The sequence below is a fragment of the Pseudophryne corroboree genome, chromosome 7 (assembly GCF_028390025.1).
Source record: "Pseudophryne corroboree isolate aPseCor3 chromosome 7, aPseCor3.hap2, whole genome shotgun sequence".
NCBI lineage: Eukaryota > Metazoa > Chordata > Amphibia > Anura > Myobatrachidae > Pseudophryne > Pseudophryne corroboree.
The window spans coordinates 229,412,961-229,432,532 of NC_086450.1; the positions used below are offsets into that span (position 1 = coordinate 229,412,961).

Sequence of the window (19,572 nt, forward strand, 5' to 3'; positions counted from 1 at the left end):
TTCTGCCACTATTAGAACTACCTGATAACCATCTATACACATTATGAGTTGCGTAATCATTGGTTACAGTCTGCAACTTCTTTCGCTTGAAGGAGACCAACTCCTCCTTATAAGCATTAATCTGGGTCTGGATCTTTTCACACCAGTTCTCGGTTTTATCATTTTTCAGTGTCGTCAGGTAGGATTTCTCAAATTTCGTAATCTCATCACGTACCTTCACCAATTCGATGCCAACTTCCTCAATCACTAATAAAATCAGGTCCAAGGAACACTTATTGAGGACCCCGCACCACTTGCTGCAAAATACAGCATTGGTTCTACCAATGGTTGGAGTATTAGTGATGCGGAATCCTCTGGGTATCCTCTTGGACCTGTGGTACTCCGACAAGAACTGACCATGGAGTGTCAACTCAGTTTCTCTCCTTCTAAGTCGTGTAATCTTATAGACCAAATCTGTTGGTTTCTCATCAGGGAGCCTAGTAAACTCAAAGTGATCAAAGTATACTTTTTCGGCATCGTCATCAGTAAGTGATACCAGCTGATTTTCAGCAGCTGACAAGAGATCCTCGTCAAACAAAATACATTCAGGCTGAGACATATTGTAAACCACAGTTCTAACTATACCACACTAGTAAGAGAAGAGGATTCAGGGCTTTCAACCCAGGTAGAGAACAAGGAAAATCAATATTCAAATGGCACCAGATAGTACAGGTGTTCACATATATAATGTATGGTATATATGAGTACTTTATCACAGAACACTCAATGGGATTAAGTTAAAACATGCATAACCTAAAGACAGACATATATTACTGTGGAGCAGCACCTAAGGGGAACACGGGACCAATGCGCTAAAAAGATTTCTTTTGTCATAGAAAAGTCAACCATAACGATCAAAAAATGGCTTGATAAAAAAATCAATATATTAAAAGTTCAAAATCCACGGGTGTCAGACCAGAAAACAGTTCCAAAAAAGGATCCAATTTCCTTAATATATGTAGGAGAAGTCGCACTCACGTGTACACACTGAAGCAACGGCTGGGGTGTCATCCACGAAAACCCTCCAGGGGATCCACTTATAGAGACAAGAAATGGAGCACTCACCAGTCTTTTCTTAATAAAGTGTCAGCAGAAGTTTATTGCCCAGACAGCATAGTATGACTGTACATCACAGTCCAATGTGATATTCCAGAAGTAAGCTCAAACGTTTTCGGTCATATTAGACCGTCATCAGGAGACATAAACATCATTCAAAAGCTGTCATGTCATCATAGAGAAATACCATCAGCCTATCTGACCCTGCCTCACCGGCCCCTTATCTACCCACCATTCAATCATCGGCGCCAAAGTGACGTCATAGTGTGGGCGGAGTTAGAGTGCCTTGAAATTTCGGGTCAGACTTAAGTAGCGGCCAATGCTTTTTAATGGTTTTAGAGATTACAGGAGACATGTCATCATATTGTGTTACGAATATCATACGATTCTGTTTGCAATCACGTTTCTGGTGAAGCCTCAACCTAGCTTTGGTGAGACAGTTCTCAACAACACTTCTCGTGTATCCCCTCTCGAGGAACCGTTCCTTCATTTGTACAATTTGGGCTTCCGCTGTGTCAGAATTTGTATTGTTACGGAGAACCCTCATGAACTGGGACACAGGGAGACTTGCCTTGAGAGTAGGTGGATGCTTGCTGGTCGCATGCAGAAAATGTTTCTGTCCGTTTCCTTTCTATATAATGTGGACCCCAGCTTTGTTCCATTCCGAAATACAGTTACGTCCAAAAAATATATATCCTGTTGAATTGATGTAATGGAGTGGGTTTTATGTTATGAATATAGTTGGGGACGCCTAGCGGCGGTTGCATGGCAACCATTTGTCTGATGTTATCTCCGCCTACGGAGATCTGAACAGGGGAAGCGTCCAAGCGTTGCTTGGCAACCCCCTGGAACACGTCATCTTTGAACACGTAACACGCTTATCGGGAAGTATCCGGGTTGTTGCCTGGCAACCGCCCCGATACGTCACTTCCGCTGGCGTGCGCTCTGACAGCGATTGGGTCATGAGGATAATGGGATGGTCCTGGATATGGTTGCTTGGCAACCGCTAGGAGACACAACGTGGATCAATGTGTGGATCCGGAGGCAGACAGCGAAAATTGTACTGGCTATGGGGGTTAACTATACTGACCCTGGTACGAGCACTATTGGGGTTATTGGTGCGGGATTTATATTGTGATGTGATGTGTTTTAGAGTACTTTGAATAATACGGGCTAACTCCGCCCACACTATGACGTCACTTTGGCGCCGATGATTGAATGGTGGGTAGATAAGGGGCCGGTGAGGCAGGGTCAGATAGGCTGATGGTATTTCTCTATGATGACATGACAGCTTTTGAATGATGTTTGTCTCCTGATGACGGTCTAATATGACCGAAAACGTTTGAGCTTACTTCTGGAATATCACATTGGACTGTGATGTACAGTCATACTATGCTGTCTGGGCAATAAACTTCTGCTGACACTTTATTAAGAAAAGACTGGTGAGTGCTCCATTTCTTGTCTCTCTCTCTCTCTCTCTATATATATATATATATATATATATATATATATATATATATATATATAAATATGAGTGTTACACAGAATATACCATTTGGTATTTTTACTGTGTGTTTCAGTCACCTCATACCACCTAAATCCTGTTTTGTGTCCTGTGTTTACTGTCACATAACATACGGTTTTTTTTGCAGATATTGTGTTTGTATGGCTATATTGTACTGTTACGCCCTACGGCTACATTCCCTATAATGTCCGCTACACAGGGCGGGAAATCCGCAGACGCTTCTTCATCCTGCAGTACTGACACCACGGATTTACCTGAGGGGGAAGTTTTAGCTGCTAGTTCAGGCGCTGAGTGCCATACACCCAGTCTCCCTGCAGTACTTGTGGCCAACCAAGACCCACCTTGGGCAGCGTTCTCAAGTATGTTCAGTACACTTGTGACACGTTGTGCACCCCCCTGTGGGACCTCCTGTGCCATTGCAGGCGCATATTGTCCCTGTAGTTAATTCGCCCTGGGCGGATACTCTGTCTACCCAGTTAAAACAATTAAATCGAACCTTGGTTAGACATAAGTCTGCCCCTCTGGGGCCAAGGGGTCATCTAAAAGGGCCATTTCTTCCTCACAATCCACTAATATTTCAGATAATTCTTCTGATGAGGATGGGGAAAATACTGATCCATCAGACACTGATACAGTTGCTTCAGATGAGGAATCTACAACCCAGGTTGATGATCCTGACCTTGTGAAGGTTATTAAGTTTTCTCTGACGTCCTAGTGGATGCTGGGAACTCCGTAAGGACCATGGGGAATAGCGGCTCCGCAGGAGACTGGGCACAAAAAAGTAAAAGCTTTAGACTAGCTGGTGTGCACTGGCTCCTCCCCCTATGACCCTCCTCCAAGCCTCAGTTAGATTTTTGTGCCCGAACGAAAAGGGTGCAAGCTAGGTGGCTCTCCTGAGCTGCTTAGAAGTAAAAGTTTAAATAGGTTTTTTATTTTCAGTGAGTCCTGCTGGCAACAGGCTCACTGCATCGTGGGACTAAGGGGAGAAGAAGCGAACTCACCTGACTGCAGAGTGGATTGGGCTTCTTGGCTACTGGACATTAGCTCCAGAGGGACGATCACAGGTTCAGCCTGGATGGGTCCCGGAGCCGCGCCGCCGGCCCCCTTACAGAGCCAGAAGAGCGAAGAGGTCCGGAGAAAGCGGCGGCAGAAGACGTTCCTGTCTTCAAATAAGGTAGCGCACAGCACTGCAGCTGTGCGCCATTGCTCTCAGCACACTTCACACTCCGGTCACTGAGGGTGCAGGGCGCTGGGGGGGAGCGCCCTGAGACGCAATAAAAACGATATAAAAACCTTATATGGCTAAAAAAAATGCATCACATATAGCTCCTGGGCTATATGGATGCATTTATCCCCTGCCAGTTTCCTGAAAAAAGCGGGAGAAAAGGCTGCCGTGAAGGGGGCGGAGCCTTTCTCCTCAGCACACAAGCGCCATTTTCTTTCACAGCTCCGCTGGAAGGACGGCTCCCTGACTCTCCCCTGCAGTCCTGCACTACAGAAACAGGGTAAAACAGAGAGGGGGGCACTATTGGCAGCTAATATATAAATACAGCAGCTATAACAGGGAGTAACACTTATATAAGGTTATCCCTGTATATATATAGCGCTCTGGTGTGTGCTGGCAAACTCTCCCTCTGTCTCCCCAAAGGGCTAGTGAGGTCCTGTCCTCTATCAGAGCATTCCCTGTGTGTGTGCTGGGTGTCGGTACGATTGTGTCGACATGTATGAGGAGGAAAATGATGTGGAAGCAGAGCAATTGCCTGTGTTAGTGATGTCACCCCCTAGGGAGTCGACACCTGACTGGATGGTAGTAATTAAAGAATTACGTGACAATGTCAGCACTTTGCAAAAAACTGTTGACGACATGAGACAGCCGACAAATCAATTAGTGCCTGTTCAGGCGTCTCAGACACCGTCAGGGGCGCTAAAACGCCCGTTACCTCAGATGGTCGACACAGACCCTGACACGGATACTGAATCCAGTGTCGACGGTGACGAGACAAACGTAATGTCCAGTAGGGCCACACGTTACATGATCACGGCAATGAAGGAGGCATTGAACATTTCTGACACTACAAGTACCACAAAAAAGGGTATTATGTGGGGTGTGAAAAAACTACCAGTGGTTTTTCCTGAGTCAGATGAATTAAATGAGGTGTGTGATAAAGCGTGGGTTTCCCCCGATAAAAAACTGCTGATTTCTAATAAATTATTGGCACTATACCCTTTCCCGCCAGAGGTTAGGGCACGTTGGGAAACACCCCCTAGGGTAGATAAGGCGCTCACACGCTTATCAAAACAAGTGGCGTTACCGTCTCCTGATACGGCCGCTCTCAAGGAACCAGCTGATAGAAGGCTGGAAAATATCTTAAAAGGTATATACACACATACCGGTGTTATACTGCGACCAGCGATCGCCTCAGCCTGGATGTGCAGCGCTGGAGTGGCTTGGTCGGATTCCCTGACTGAAAATATTGATACCCTGGATAAGGGACAGTATATTATTAACTATAGAGCATTTAAAGGATGCATTACTATATATGCGAGATGCACAGAGGGATATTTGCACCCTGGCATCTAGAGTAAGTGCGATGTCCATTTCTGCCAGAAGAACGTTATGGACGCGACAGTGGTCAGGTGATGCGGATTCCAAACGACATATGGAAGTATTGCCGTATAAAGGGGAGGAGTTATTTGGGGTCGGTCTATCGGACCTGGTGGCCACAGCAACGGCTGGAAAATCCACCTTTTTACCCCAGGTCACCTCTCAGCAGAAAATGACACCGTCTTTTCAAACCCAGTCCTTTCGTCCCTATAAGGGCAAGAGGGAAAAAGGCCGCTCGTTCCTGCCCCGGGGCAGAGGAAGGGGAAAAAGACTGCACCATGCAGCCTCTTCCCAGGAGCAGAAGCCCTCCCCCGCTTCTGCCAAGTCCTCAGCATGACGCTGGGGCTCTGCAAGCAGACTCGGGCACGGTGGGGGGCCGTCTCAAGAATTTCTGCGCGCAGTGGGCTCACTCGCAAGTGGACCCCTGGATCCTGCAGGTAGTATCACAGGGGTACAAATTGGAATTCGAGACGTCTCCCCCTCGCCGGTTCCTGAAGTCTGCTCTACCAACGTCTCCCTCCGACAGGGAGGCAGTATTGGAAGCTATTCACAAGCTGTATTCCCAGCAGGTGATAATCAAGGTACCCCTCCTACAACAGGGAAAGGGGTATTATTCCACGCTGTTTGTGGTACCGAAGCCGGACAGCTCGGTGAGACCAATTTTAAATCTAAAATTTTTGAACACTTACATAAAAAGGTTCAAATTCAAGATGGAGTCACTCAGAGCAGTGATAGCGAACCTGGAAGAAGGGGACTATATGTTATCTCTCGACATTAAGGATGCTTATCTCCATGTCCCAATCTACCCTTCTCACCAAGGGTACCTCAGGTTTGTGATACAAAACTGTCATTATCAGTTTCAGACGCTGCCGTTTGGATTGTCCACGGCACCACGGGTCTTTACCAAGGTAATGGCCGAAATGATGATTCTTCTTCGAAGAAAAGGCGTATTAATTATCCCTTACTTGGACGATCTCCTGATAAGGGCAAGGTCCAGGGAACAGTTAGAGGTCGGAGTAGCACTATCTCAGGTAGTGCTACGTCAGCACGGGTGGATTCTAAATATCCCAAAATCACAGCTGATTCCAACAACACGTCTACTGTTCCTAGGGATGATTCTGGACACAGTCCAGAAAAAGGTGTTTCTCCCGGAGGAGAAGGCCAGGGAGTTATCCGAGCTAGTCAGGAACCTCCTAAAACCAGGACAAGTGTCAGTGCATCAGTGCACGAGAGTCCTGGGAAAAATGGTGGCTTCTTACGAAGCGATTCCATTCGGAAGATTCCATGCAAGAACTTTTCAGTGGGATCTGCTGGACAAATGGTCCGGATCGCATCTTCAGATGCATCAGCGGATAACCCTATCTCCAAGGACAAGGGTATCTCTCCTGTGGTGGTTACAGAAGGCTCATCTTCTAGAGGGCCGCAGATTCGGCATTCAGGATTGGATGCTGGTAACCACGGATGCCAGCCTGAGAGGCTGGGGAGCAGTCACACAGGGAAGAAATTTCCAGGGCTTGTGGTCAAGCATGGAAACGTCTCTTCACATAAATATCCTAGAGCTAAGGGCCATTTACAATGCCCTAAGTCAAGCAAGGCCTCTGCTTCAGGGTCAACCGGTATTGATCCAGTCGGACAACATCACGGCTGTCGCCCACGTAAACAGACAGGGCGGCACAAGAAGCAGGAGGGCAATGGCAGAAGCTGCAAGGATTCTCCGATGGGCGGAAAATCATGTGATAGCACTGTCAGCAGTGTTCATTCCGGGAGTGGACAACTGGGAAGCAGACTTCCTCAGCAGACACGACCTCCACCCGGGGGAGTGGGGACTTCATCCAGAAGTCTTCCAAGTGATTGTAAACCGTTGGGAAAAACCAAAGGTGGACATGATGGTGTCCCGTCTCAACAAGAAACTGGACAGATATTGCGCCAGGTCAAGGGACCCTCAGGCAATAGCGGTGGACGCTCTGGTAACTCCGTGGGTGTTCCAGTCGGTATATGTGTTCCCTCCTCTTCCTCTCATACCAAAAGTACTGAGAATCATAAGAAGGAGAGGAGTAAGAACGATACTCGTGGCTCCGGATTGGCCAAGAAGAGCTTGGTACCCGGAGCTGCAAGAGATGCTCACGGAGGACCCGTGGCCTCTACCTCTAAGGAAGGACCTGCTCCAGCAGGGACCCTGTCTGTTCCAAGACTTACCGCGGCTGCGTTTGACGGCATGGCGGTTGAACGCCGGATCCTGAAGGAAAAAGGCATTCCAGATGAAGTCATCCCTACCCTGATCAAGGCCAGGAAGGATGTAACTGCAAAACATTATCATCACATTTGGCGAAAATATGTTGCGTGGTGTGAGGCCAAGAAGGCCCCTACGGAGGAATTTCAACTGGGTCGTTTCCTACATTTCCTGCAAGCAGGATTGTCTATGGGCCTAAAATTAGGATCCATTAAGGTTCAAATTTCGGCCCTGTCGATCTTCTTCCAGAAAGAACTGGCTTCAGTGCCTGAAGTTCAGACGTTTGTCAAAGGGGTACTGCATATACAGCCTCCTTTTGTGCCTCCAGTGGCACCTTGGGATCTCAATGTAGTTTTAGGGTTCCTAAAATCACATTGGTTTGAACCACTTGCCACAGTGGATTTGAAATATCTCACATGGAAAGTGGTAATGCTGTTGGCCCTGGCTTCAGCCAGGCGCGTATCAGAATTGGCGGCTTTATCCTATAAAAGCCCTTACCTGATATTTCATTCGGATAGGGCGGAATTGAGGACTCGTCCTCAATTTCTCCCTAAGGTGGTTTCAGCGTTTCACATGAATCAACCTATTGTGGTACCTGTGGCTACTAGGGACTTGGAGGACTCCAAGTTGCTGGACGTAGTCAGGGCCCTGAAAATATGTTTCCAGGACGGCTGGAGTCAGAAAATCTGACTCGCTGTTTATCCTGTATGCACCCAACAAGCTGGGTGCTCCTGCTTCTAAGCAGACGATTGCTCGTTGGATTTGTAGTACAATTCAACTTGCACATTCTGTGGCAGGCCTGCCACAGCCAAAATCTGTAAAAGCCCATTCCACAAGGAAGGTGGGCTCATCTTGGGCGGCTGCCCGAGGGGTCTCGGCTTTACAACTTTGCCGAGCAGCTACTTGATCAGGGGCAAACACGTTTGCTAAATTCTACAAATTTGATACCCTGGCTGAGGAGGACCTGGAGTTCTCTCATTCGGTGCTGCAGAGTCATCCGCACTCTCCCGCCCGTTTGGGAGCTTTGGTATAATCCCCATGGTCCTTACGGAGTTCCCAGCATCCACTAGGACGTCAGAGAAAATAAGAATTTACTTACCGATAATTCTATTTCTCATAGTCCGTAGTGGATGCTGGGCGCCCATCCCAAGTGCGGATTGTCTGCAATACTTGTATATAGTTATTGTTACATACAAATCGGGTTGTTTATTGTTGGAAGCCATCTTTTCAGAGGCTCCTACGGTTATCATACTGTTAACTGGGTTCAGATCACGAGTTGTACGGTGTGATTGGTGTGGCTGGTATGAGTCTTACCCGGGATTCAAGATCCTTCCTTATTATGTCCGGGCACAGTATCTTAACTGAGGCTTGGAGGAGGGTCATAGGGGGAGGAGCCAGTGCACACCAGCTAGTCTAAAGCTTTTACTTTTTTGTGCCCTGTCTCCTGCGGAGCCGCTATTCCCCATGGTCCTTACGGAGTTCCCAGCATCCACTACGGACTATGAGAAATAGAATTATCGGTAAGTAAATTCTTATTAATTCTTCAAATAGATGATGAAATTGAGACTACTGCTGTGTCTAAGAAACCTGACAAGTTCAAACGTCAGAAGGTTGCTAAGGTTGTCTTACCACATTCTGATCACTTAATTGACATACGTCAGGACTCCTGGTCGTCGCCAGGAAATAAATTTTCCCTGTCTAAAAAGATGCTAGCTTGTTATCTTATCCCTGCGAAGTTGAGTAACAAATGGGAAACTCCACCGCCGGTGGACTCTCATGTCGCCCGTCTTGTGGCGTCCTCTACTCTGCCTGTCACCACTGTCACCTCACTGAAGGAACCGACAGATAAGCGTGTGGAGGGATGCCTGAAGTCTATTTACTCCCTCACTGGTGCTGTACATAGACCCACTATGGCAGCCTCCTGGGCTGCGAAAGGTATTGAAGCATGGGTTCAGGCAATTGAGAATAAGCTGCCTCAGGATTGTATCTGTCTTATATTACTACAGCCTCCCACTATATTCAGGAGGCGGCCTCTGATGCAGGTGTAATGGCGGCCAAGGCATCTACTACGTCCATCCTGGCTCGTCGAATTCTGTGGTTGAAGTCCTGGAAGGTGGTCCTGGACTCCAAGAAGACCTTGGAGGTACTCCCTTATAAGGGTGACATCCTATTTTGGGAGGATCTGAACAAGATCGTAACTGACTTGGCTACTGCCAAGACTGTGTGTCTCCCAAATACTAATCCTTCTGTTCCGAAGGCTAAGAATACCACCTTTTGTCCTCCTGGAGAAGCAAAGGGTCAGGCGTATATGCGACAGGCTCGTGCTTCCAAAACCACTAAACCTAAATCTAAACAATCCTGGGTCGCCCGTCAGCCTGCTATCTAACAAGACAAGCCTACTGCATGACTGGATGGGCCTCCCCCTGGGGGACCCCAGGGTGGGTGGGAGGCCGACTTCTGCAGTTTGCCCATGCATGGTTAGAGTCCACTTCGGACGCCTGGGTGCGGGAAGTTGTCTCTCATGGGTACGCGATCTCTTTCAAGAGACGTTCCCCTCACCAGTTTAGCACAACGGTTACACCTGCGGATCTTGTAAGGATGCGAGCTCTACATTTGGTTGTACAATACCTCCTGGATGCAGGAGTGGTAGTCCCGGTACCTCTGTCTCAGAGAGACAGGGGTTACTATTCAACCCTGTTTCTAGTTCTGAAGCCGAAAGGGTCCTTCCGGCCTATACTCAACCTCAAATCATTGAACAAATTTGTGAGTGTGTCCAAATTCCGTATGGAAACTGCGCTCTATTGTATTGGCCATGGAACTTGAAGACTACTGTATATGGTATCCCCCTGCTCATTCCTATTAACATGTCTCATCAGCAATATCTGCGGTTTGCTATTGGCAACCTACATTATCAATTCCAGGAACTGCCTTTTGTATTGGCCACAGCCCCGCAGATCTTCACCGAGGTCATGGCCGTGATGACGGCTCTTCATCGCCATCAGGGAATCAGGATCCTGCCATATCTGGACGACTTGCTGATCCTGGCGAACTCCCAAGAGTTTCTCCTCAGTCATCTGGAACTGACGGTCCAATTCCTACATGCCCACGAGTGGCTCATCAACTGGAAAAAGTCCTCGCTGGTCCCTGCTCTGAGCATGGTGCACCCGGGGGCTCTACTGGACACACAACCAACGATTGTTTTGGTCTCCAGAGAAAGTCCTGAAACTTCAGGACAGGATCAGATATTTCCTCTCTCGCCCAAGAGTGTCGATACACTCAGCGATGCAAGTACTAGGCCTCATGGTGTCTGCTTTCGACATGGTAGAGTACGCTCAATTTCATTCCGGCCCTCTGCAGAGGTTAAACCTTTCCAAGTGGGATGGCCTGCCTCATCGGATCAGGTCTCAAATGATATCCTTGACTCCGGAGGTTCGTCTGTCACTGAGCTAGTGGCTACAGGACCAACAGTTGAGCAGGGGCCGTCCCTTCTGGAACTCCAACTGGGTCCTCCTGACAACGGATGCCAGTCTGCGGGGTTGGGGCACACTATTGGAGCAACACTCTCTCCAGGGTCGGTGGACCAGGGAGAAATCTCTCCTCCCGATAAAGATTCTGGAATTGCGGGCGGTGTTCACTGCATTGACACTGGCCCTGCCTCTAGTACAGAACAGGCCTTTTCAAGTACAATCCGACAACGCCACAATGGTGGCATACATAAATCATCAAAGTGGCACTCAAAGCCGCATGGCAATGCTGGAAGTATCAAAGATCCTACGTTGGGCGGAATGCCATCTGCCAGCAATATCAGTAGTGTTTATTCCCGGAATCCTCAACTGGGAAGCGGATTTCCTCAGTCGTTAGGACGTCCACGCCGGAGAGTGGAGCCTTCATCCAGAAGTCTTTCAACTCCTAGTGGACAAGTGGGGCCTACCAGATGTAGACCTGATGGTGTCTCGACACAATCACAAGGTTCTGGTCTTCGGATCAAGGACAAGGGATCCTCAAGCAGCGTTTGTGGACGCACTGGCAATTCCATGTAACTCTCGGCTGCCATACGTGTTCCCTCCAGTGTCACTCCTACCCAGGGTACTGCGGAAGTTCAAGCAAGAAAGAGGAATACTACTTCTAGTTGCTCCAGCGTAGCCCAGACGGCATTGATTCTCAGACCTGCATCGTCTCTCGATAAAGCGTCCTCTTCTATTTTCTCACCGCCCAAAGCTCCTCGTTCAGGGCCCTTGTATCTACCCAGACCTTGCCAGACTGACTTTGACGGCGTGGCTCTTGAAGCTTCACTCCTGAGGGCCAAGGGATTCTCTGAGGCGGTTATTCAAACTATGTTGAAGGCCCGTAAGCCGGCTTCTGCACGGATTTATCACAGGGTCTGGAATTCCTACTTCACCTGGCGTGCTGGTAAGAATTATGATGCATATACTTTCAAAACTTCCAGACTTTTGGCTTTTCTGCAACAGGGTCTGGACCTAGGCCTTCGTCCGGCCTCCCTCAAGGTTCATATTTCTGTCTTGTCGGTGTGGTTTCAGATGAAAATTGTGTCTTTCCCTGAAGTTCATACTTTAACTCAGGGTGTTTTATGGATACAACCTCCCTATGTCCCTCCTGTGGCTCCATGGGATCTGTCTGTTTTGAATGCCCTACAAGAATCTCCATTTGAACCTCTTGAGTCTGAGGACTTTAAACATCTTGCGCTTAAGGTCGTGTTTCTGCTTGCTATTGCCTCTGCTAGGAGGGTGTCGGACTTAGGCGCTCTGTCCTGTCGTCCACCCTTTCTGATTTTTATTGTGACCGGGCAGTTCTCCGAACTCGCCCTGGTTATCTACCTAAGATGGTATCATCTTTCCACCTTAACCAAGAGATTGTGGTTCTGGCGTTTTATCTCTTCTGGTTTGTCCTCCAAAGAGCGGTCTTTGGATGTAGTACGGGCTCTACTTATTTACGTAGAAAAGACTGCCTCCCTGAGGAGGTCAGATATCCTTTTTGTACTTTCTGTTTTTACAAACGTGGCTGGCCTGCGAATAAGCAAACCTTGGCCAGATGGATTAGAATGATGATTGCACAAGCCTATGTGCAGACTGGACTCCCAGCTCCTGCTGCTATCTAAGCCCGTTCTACCCGGTCTCTTGGACCTTCTTGGGCGGCCCGCTGAGGCACGTCTGCTGAACAGTTGTGCATGGCGGCTACGTGGTGTTCATTGAACACGTTTATCAGGTTCTATGCCTTTGATACTTCCGCCTCCCAGGATGCTTCCTTTGGACACCGGGTTCTTGTACCCGCTACAGTGCATCCCCTCCCATGAGGAACTGCTTTAGGACATCCCCGATGTTATTCCCTGTGGAATACCAGTGTACCCCGCTGCAAAAAAGGAGATTTATGTTAGACTTTCTATAGTTAAATCTCTTTCTTCGAGGTACACTGGATTCCACAGGGCGCTAACCTGACGCACTTAGCTTCTTTGGGTTTGTATGGCATTAGCCGCTAGTCCCTTCTCCTGTCGTGAGAATGTGGTTCAATGTGACTAACATCTACCGTCTCTTTGCCTGCTACTGCATTGGACTGGTTAACGAAACTGAGCTCCAGTGCCTGGAGGTGGAGTTATAGAGGAGACGGTGCAATGCATCTTGGGAACAGTCCAAGCTTTAGCCTGTTGGTGCCTCGGATCAAGATCCAACTCTGCACCCTGATGTTATTCCCTGTGGAATCCATTGTACCTCGCCGAAAGAGATTTAACAATGGTCTACTATAAATTTCCTTATTGCATCCAGCGACATACTGTATAAGTAAAATGCAAAGTACGGACTGTAAGAAAGTGGTGGGAAAGCTAGCCAGGAGTGTAGAAATTTTATACAGCTCACTTGATGTACAAAGAGAATATGCTGCAGTGGGGATTTTGCCTGTCAGTTGCCCTCAAAAGTCTGAACTTGTGGAATTCTGTAACAGGAACAAATGGCTTCGAATCTTTACTTTGTTTTTTTTTATGTTTCGTAGATCGCTATGGAATGGGACAATCTGGCAGGATACCGTCCTCCGTGAATGCAATGAGGGTACTCAGCTCCAGTACAGATCTGGAAGCTGCAGTGGCAGATGCTTTGGTAAGAGGAATGACTGCAACACTCCATCAGTGTGTATTTCCACTGTCCAGGAGCTGTGTGGAGAATATCCACCTTCTGCTAATAGTTATACCAATGAGTTTCGTGCTTCAAACTTAAACCTCGCAAATATTATGGATAAACAAAAGAATTAGTAATTAGTCATTCACCAAAATACAGCTTTATATTAACTTTTATTTTACCTGTACAAGAGTCTGGTCACTGTTCTGTTCAATGATTTATGTTCTCATGACACAATCTATGTAACATCTCCGTTTTCACCATCTGTAAATATAATTCTAACAACACTTTTAATCTCTTGTTTAGCTGCTGGGAGATCCCCGGAACAAGGTACAGTCATTTATGTTACGTTAAACAAAGTCCACGTGTTATATAATAAAAATTTACATATAGCATTCAAGTTTTTAACACCCTCCCCCCCCCCATATCTTCAGAGAAGGTCTAACTTGTCCATTCTTTCTGCAGCTGGGTACACTGGGGTTCCACAGGTAATAACATCAGGCTGTAGAGCTGGATCTTGATCCGATGCACCAACAGGCTAAAAGCTTTGACTGTTTCCAAGATAAACAGCGCTGCCTCCTCTATAACCTCGCCTCCGTGCACAGGAGCTCAGTTTGTAAGTTGGCGCCTGCAGTGCAGGCTAACAGGGAGGGCTGCGCTAGGCAGCCCTGAAAATACCTTTTTTAGAAGACAGAAGACTTCAAGGGCTACAGCACAGGCACTTAAAAGTGCTATATGTCATTCTGACATATCGTGCTGCGGCTCCCTCACCTCCCCCAGCGGCGATGTATACTCCCGCGCCCTGGTTGCCGGATACTTACAGAGGAAGGCTCCGGTTTCTCTTCAGGCACACGCATTTGCCGCTGCTCTCCAGGATCACGTGGCCGCGTTATAGGGAGGAGGCAAGATGGTCCCCCAGGCGGGACCCACTGAAAACCGCGGTCTCTAGGAGACGGGCCGCGCTCTGGCGTGGACATTGTGGCCGTACAGGGACCCCACTAGACCACCAGGGCAAGGGGCACAGGTCGGATTACCTCATAATCCACTTTAATAGGCCCCGCAGTACCCAGTGGTGAAGTCCAGCTAGGGGATAAGGCTCTGACCTGTAGCCCCTCTACCAGCCCCAGGAGCCATTTACTGCAAATGTTCTCGCCCTGGACCTGCATCTCTCTGTCTCCCTCACTCCCTGTCAGCGTTTGGGTACCATTACACACATGCTGAGCTGATTCTGGGACTGCTGGGCAATGTTTCCACTGTAAAGCCGCCTGCATCATCAGTGTTGTGCATTTACAGGACACTTAAGTATTCTACATGTCATTTAGACATTGTTGGTTAAGAACTAGTGCATTACTACAGGGATAGTTAGTACAATTACCCTGTGATATACATTCAGTCTTTACTGTGCATTGTTATATCTATATACCTTTACTTGGTGGTACAGTTTGTACTTTAGTATTGCTAGTCCAGTGCAGTTTTACTGTTTGTAATAATTTCTGCATTGTATATGTGACACATACCCCTTTCACACCGCAGCTTTAACCCGGTAAATTGCCGATTTTTCAGCCTTCCTAAACGGTTCTAGCTGCGGTGTGAAAGGGCCACCTTGAATTTACAGTTTTCAAAATACTGGTATTTTGAAACGGTTAAAAAGCAGGGTCCTACCCGGTTCAGAACCGTTTCACTGTGCAGTGTGAAAGGCTCAGAAACGGTATTTCCAAACCACAGAAGGTGATAGGCTGTCTCCATGTGTGATGTCACCAGGCAGAAGCAGGAAGCTGGTGGAAAAACACATCAGACACATGAGAGTGGGTTTAGAAGCGTTTTCTTACTGCAAATATATTATACAATGGCAACTTGGAGTGATGAAGAGGTGAGGGAGCTGCTAAGAATCAGAGGGGATGAGGAAATCTGCAGACAAATAACTGGGACAGTCAAGGATGCACTCATATAAAAACATGGTTAAAATGCTTCAAGTTGCTGGGTTCCATCGTATGACTATCCAAATTATTAATAAATAAATAATTAATAATTATTAATAATGTGTGGGCCAGAAAAGTCCATTTATAATGACAACCACTGTTTTCTATGGGTGAAATGGGTTCAGTGTGAAAGGTACCAAAACGGTAATGAAATGGTAATATACTGGTTACAACATGCGATGTGAAGGGGGTTTAACTGCTCAGACCCGTTTTAAGAACCGTTTAAAGAACCGTTTCAAAAGCAGGTTTTGCGATGTGAAAGCAGCATGAGTGTGTGCCAGTAGCTGCTGTGTGATTTCTATTTCGTGTATCTCACACACATTGCTATCCTTATATTCAGGGTGGTAGATCCATGGCTGATCCTGCACCATGCAGTGCTGACGCTACGGATTGCTCGGAGAAAAACATAGCAGCTGAGGGTTCAGGTACTGGGGGTTCTATACCCCATGGTCAGTCTGCAGCAACGGGGGCAAATCAAGACCCACCTTGGGCTGTTTTATTTTTATTTTCTCTTACGTCCTAGAGGATGCTGGGGACTCCGTAAGGACCATGGGGTATAGACGGGCTCCGCAGGAGATAGGGCACCTAAAAGAACTTAGACTATGGGTGTGCTCTGGCTCCTCCCTCTATGCCCCTCCTCCAGACCTCAGTTAGATTCTGTGCCCAGAGGAGAAAGGGTACAAAGCAGTGAGCTCTCAAGAGTTTGCTGTTTTAAAGAATTTTGTTAGGTTTTTTATTTTCAGGGAATCCTGTTGGCAACAGGCTCCCTGCATCGTGGGACTGAGGAGAGAGAAGCAGAGCTGGCTTGTAAGGTTGGGCACTGCTTCTAGGCTACTGGACACCATTAGCTCCAGAGGGAGTCGGAACACAGGTCTCACCTGGCGTTCGTCCCGGAGCTGTGCCGCCGTCGTCCTCACAGATGCCGAAGATAGAAGCCGGGTGAGTATTGAGGAAAAGACTTCAGGCGGCAGAAGACATCAGATCTTCATGAGGTAAGCGGGCAGCGCGCCATTGCTGCCAGACACACACACACACACACACACACACACACACACACACACACGAGGCACTGTAGGGTGCAGGGCGCAGGGGGGGGGCGCCCTGGGCAGCAATAAACCTCTATTTGGGCATAAATATGTTGGATTAGGCTGTGGGACAGTAAATCCACGGACCCCCGCCATTTTCTTACGATATCATGAGGGGACCGAAGCCCACCGTCGGGTGGGCGGGGCTTGATCCTCGGCACTAACCAGCGCCATTTTCTCTAACGTCCTAAGTGGATGCTGGGGACTCCGTAAGGACCATGGGGAATAGCGGCTCCGCAGGAGACTGGGCACATCTAAAGAAAGCTTTAGGACTATCTGGTGTGCACTGGCTCCTCCCCCTATGACCCTCCTCCAAGCCTCAGTTAGATCTCTGTGCCCGAACGAGAAGGGTGCACACTAGGGGCTCTCCTGAGCTTCTTAGTGAAAGTTTTAGTTTAGGTTTTTTATTTTCAGTGAGACCTGCTGGCAACAGGCTCACTGCATCGAGGGACTAAGGGGAGAAGAAGCGAACTCACCTGCGTGCAGAGTGGATTGGGCTTCTTAGGCTACTGGACATTAGCTCCAGAGGGACGATCACAGGCCCAGCTTGGATGGGTCCCAGAGCCGCGCCGCCGGCCCCCTTACAGAGCCAGAAGGCAGAAGAGGTCCGGAAAATCGGCGGCAGAAGACGTCCTGTCTTCAACAAGGTAGCGCACAGCACTGCAGCTGTGCGCCATTGCTCTCAGCACACTTCACACTCCGGTCACTGAGGGTGCAGGGCGCTGGGGGGGGGGGGCGCCCTGAGACGCAATAAAAAACACCTTGGATGGCAAAAAAATGCATCACATATAGCTCCTGGGCTATATGGATGCATTTAACCCCTGCCAGAATACACAGAAAAACGGGAAGATAGGCTCCGCCCCCTTATCGGCGGCCTTATCTCCTCAGCACACTGGCGCCATTTTCCCTCACAGCTCCGTTGGAGGGAAGCTCCCTGGCTCTCCCCTGCAGTCACTACACTACAGAAAGGGTTAAAAAAGAGAGGGGGGCACTAATTAGGCGCAGTATTAACTATACAGCAGCTATAAGGGGAAAAACACTTATATAAGGTTATCCCTGTATATATATAGCGCTCTGGTGTGTGCTGGCAAACTCTCCCTCTGTCTCCCCAAAGGGCTAGTGGGGTCCTGTCCTCTATCAGAGCATTCCCTGTGTGTGTGCTGTATGTCGGTACTTTTGTGTCGACATGTATGAGGAGAAAAATGATGTGGAGACGGAGCAGATTGCCTGTAATAGTGATGTCACCCCCTAGGGGGTCGACACCTGAGTGGATGAACTGTTGGAAGAAATTACGTGACAGTGTCAGCTCTGTATAAAAGACAGTGGTTGACATGAGACAGCCGGCTACTCAGCTTGTGCCTGTCCAGACGTCTCATAGGCCGTCAGGGGCTATAAAGCGCCCGTTACCTCAGATGGCAGATATAGACGCCGACACGGATACTGACTCCAGTGTCGACGGTGAAGAGACAAATGTGACTTCCAGTAGGGCCACACGTTACATGATTGAGGCAATGAAAAATGTTTTACACATTTCTGATAATACGAGTACCACCAAAAAGGGGTATTATGTTCGGTGAGGAAAAACTACCTGTAGTTTTCCTGAATCTGAGAAATTAAATGAGGTGTGTGATGATGCGTGGGTTTCCCCCGATAACAACTGATAATTTCTAAAATGTTATTGGCATTATATCCTTTCCCGCCAGAGGTTAGGGTGCGTTGGGAAACACCCCCTAGGGTGGATAAACGCTCACACGCTTGTAAGGGCTCTAACCTCTCCTGAGATGGCCGCCCTTAAGGATCCTGCTGATAGAAAGCAGGAGGGTATCCTAAAATGTATTTACACACATACTGGTGTTATACTGCGACCAGCAATCGCCTCAGCCTGGATGTGCAGTGCTGGGTCGGCGTGGTCGGATTCCCTGACTGAAAATATTGATACCCTAGATAGGGACAGTATATTTTTGCCTATAGAGCATTTGAAAGATGCATTTCTATATATGCGTGATGCACAGCGGAATATTTGCCGACTGGCATCAAGTCTAAGTGCGTTGTCCATTTCTACCAGTAGAGGGTTATGGACACGTCAGTGGTCAGGTGATGGCGTATTCCAAATGGCATTTGGAAGTATTGCCTTATTAAGGGGAGGAGTTATTTGGGGTCGGTCTTTTAGACCTGGTGGCCACGGCAACAGCTGGGAAATCAACGTTTGTACCCCAGGTCGCCTCTCAACATGAGAAGACGCCGTATTATCAGGCGCAGTCTTTTCGTGGACAAGCGGGCAAAAGGTTCCTCATTTCTGCCCCGTGACAGAGGGAGAGGAAAAAGGCTGCAGAAATCAGCCAGTTCCCAGGAACAGAAACCCTCTCCCGCCTCTGCCAAGCCCTCAGTATACGCTGGGGCTTTACAAGCAGAATCAGGCACGGTGGGGGGCCCGTCTCAATGAATTTCAGCGCGCAGTGGGCTCACTCGCAAGTAGACCCCTGGATCCTTCAGATGATATCTCAGGGGTACAAATTAGAATTCGAGACGTCTCCCCCTCGCCGTTTCCTAAAGTCGGCTTTACCGATGTCTCCTTCTGACAGGGAGACAGTTTTGGAAGCCATTCACAAGCTGTATTCCCAGCAGGTGATAATCAAGATACCACTCCTGCAACAGGGAACGGGGTATTATTCCACACTGTGGTGGTACCGAAGCCGGACGGCTCGGTGAGACAGATTCTAAATCTAAAATCTTTGAACACTTACATACAGAGGTTCAAATTCAAGATTGAGTCACTCAGAGCAGTGATTGCGAACCTGGAAGAAGGGGACTACATGATGTCTCGGGACATCAAGGATGCTTACCTTCATGTCAAAATTTACCCTTCTCACCAAGGGTACCTCAGGTTTATGGTACAGAACTGTCACTATCAGTTCAGACGCTGCCGTATGA

At 48.1% G+C, this 19,572-nt stretch overlaps 1 protein-coding gene across 34 annotated transcripts in view; it reads left to right on the top strand.

Annotated features, from left to right (window-relative positions):
- Positions 1-19,572, top strand: part of CLASP1 (cytoplasmic linker associated protein 1) — a 773,091-nt gene that overhangs the window by 460,009 nt on the left and 293,510 nt on the right. For 22 of the 34 annotated variants that reach the window (XM_063933995.1, XM_063934002.1, XM_063934006.1 and 19 more), the window contains 2 exons: positions 13,456-13,559; positions 13,884-13,907. In XM_063933995.1, the coding sequence (XP_063790065.1) occupies positions 13,456-13,559; positions 13,884-13,907 (128 nt within the window). The remainder of the gene's footprint in view (positions 1-13,455; positions 13,560-13,883; positions 13,908-19,572) is intronic. The other 12 variants (XM_063933998.1, XM_063934000.1, XM_063934007.1 and 9 more) reach the window with 1 other exon arrangement.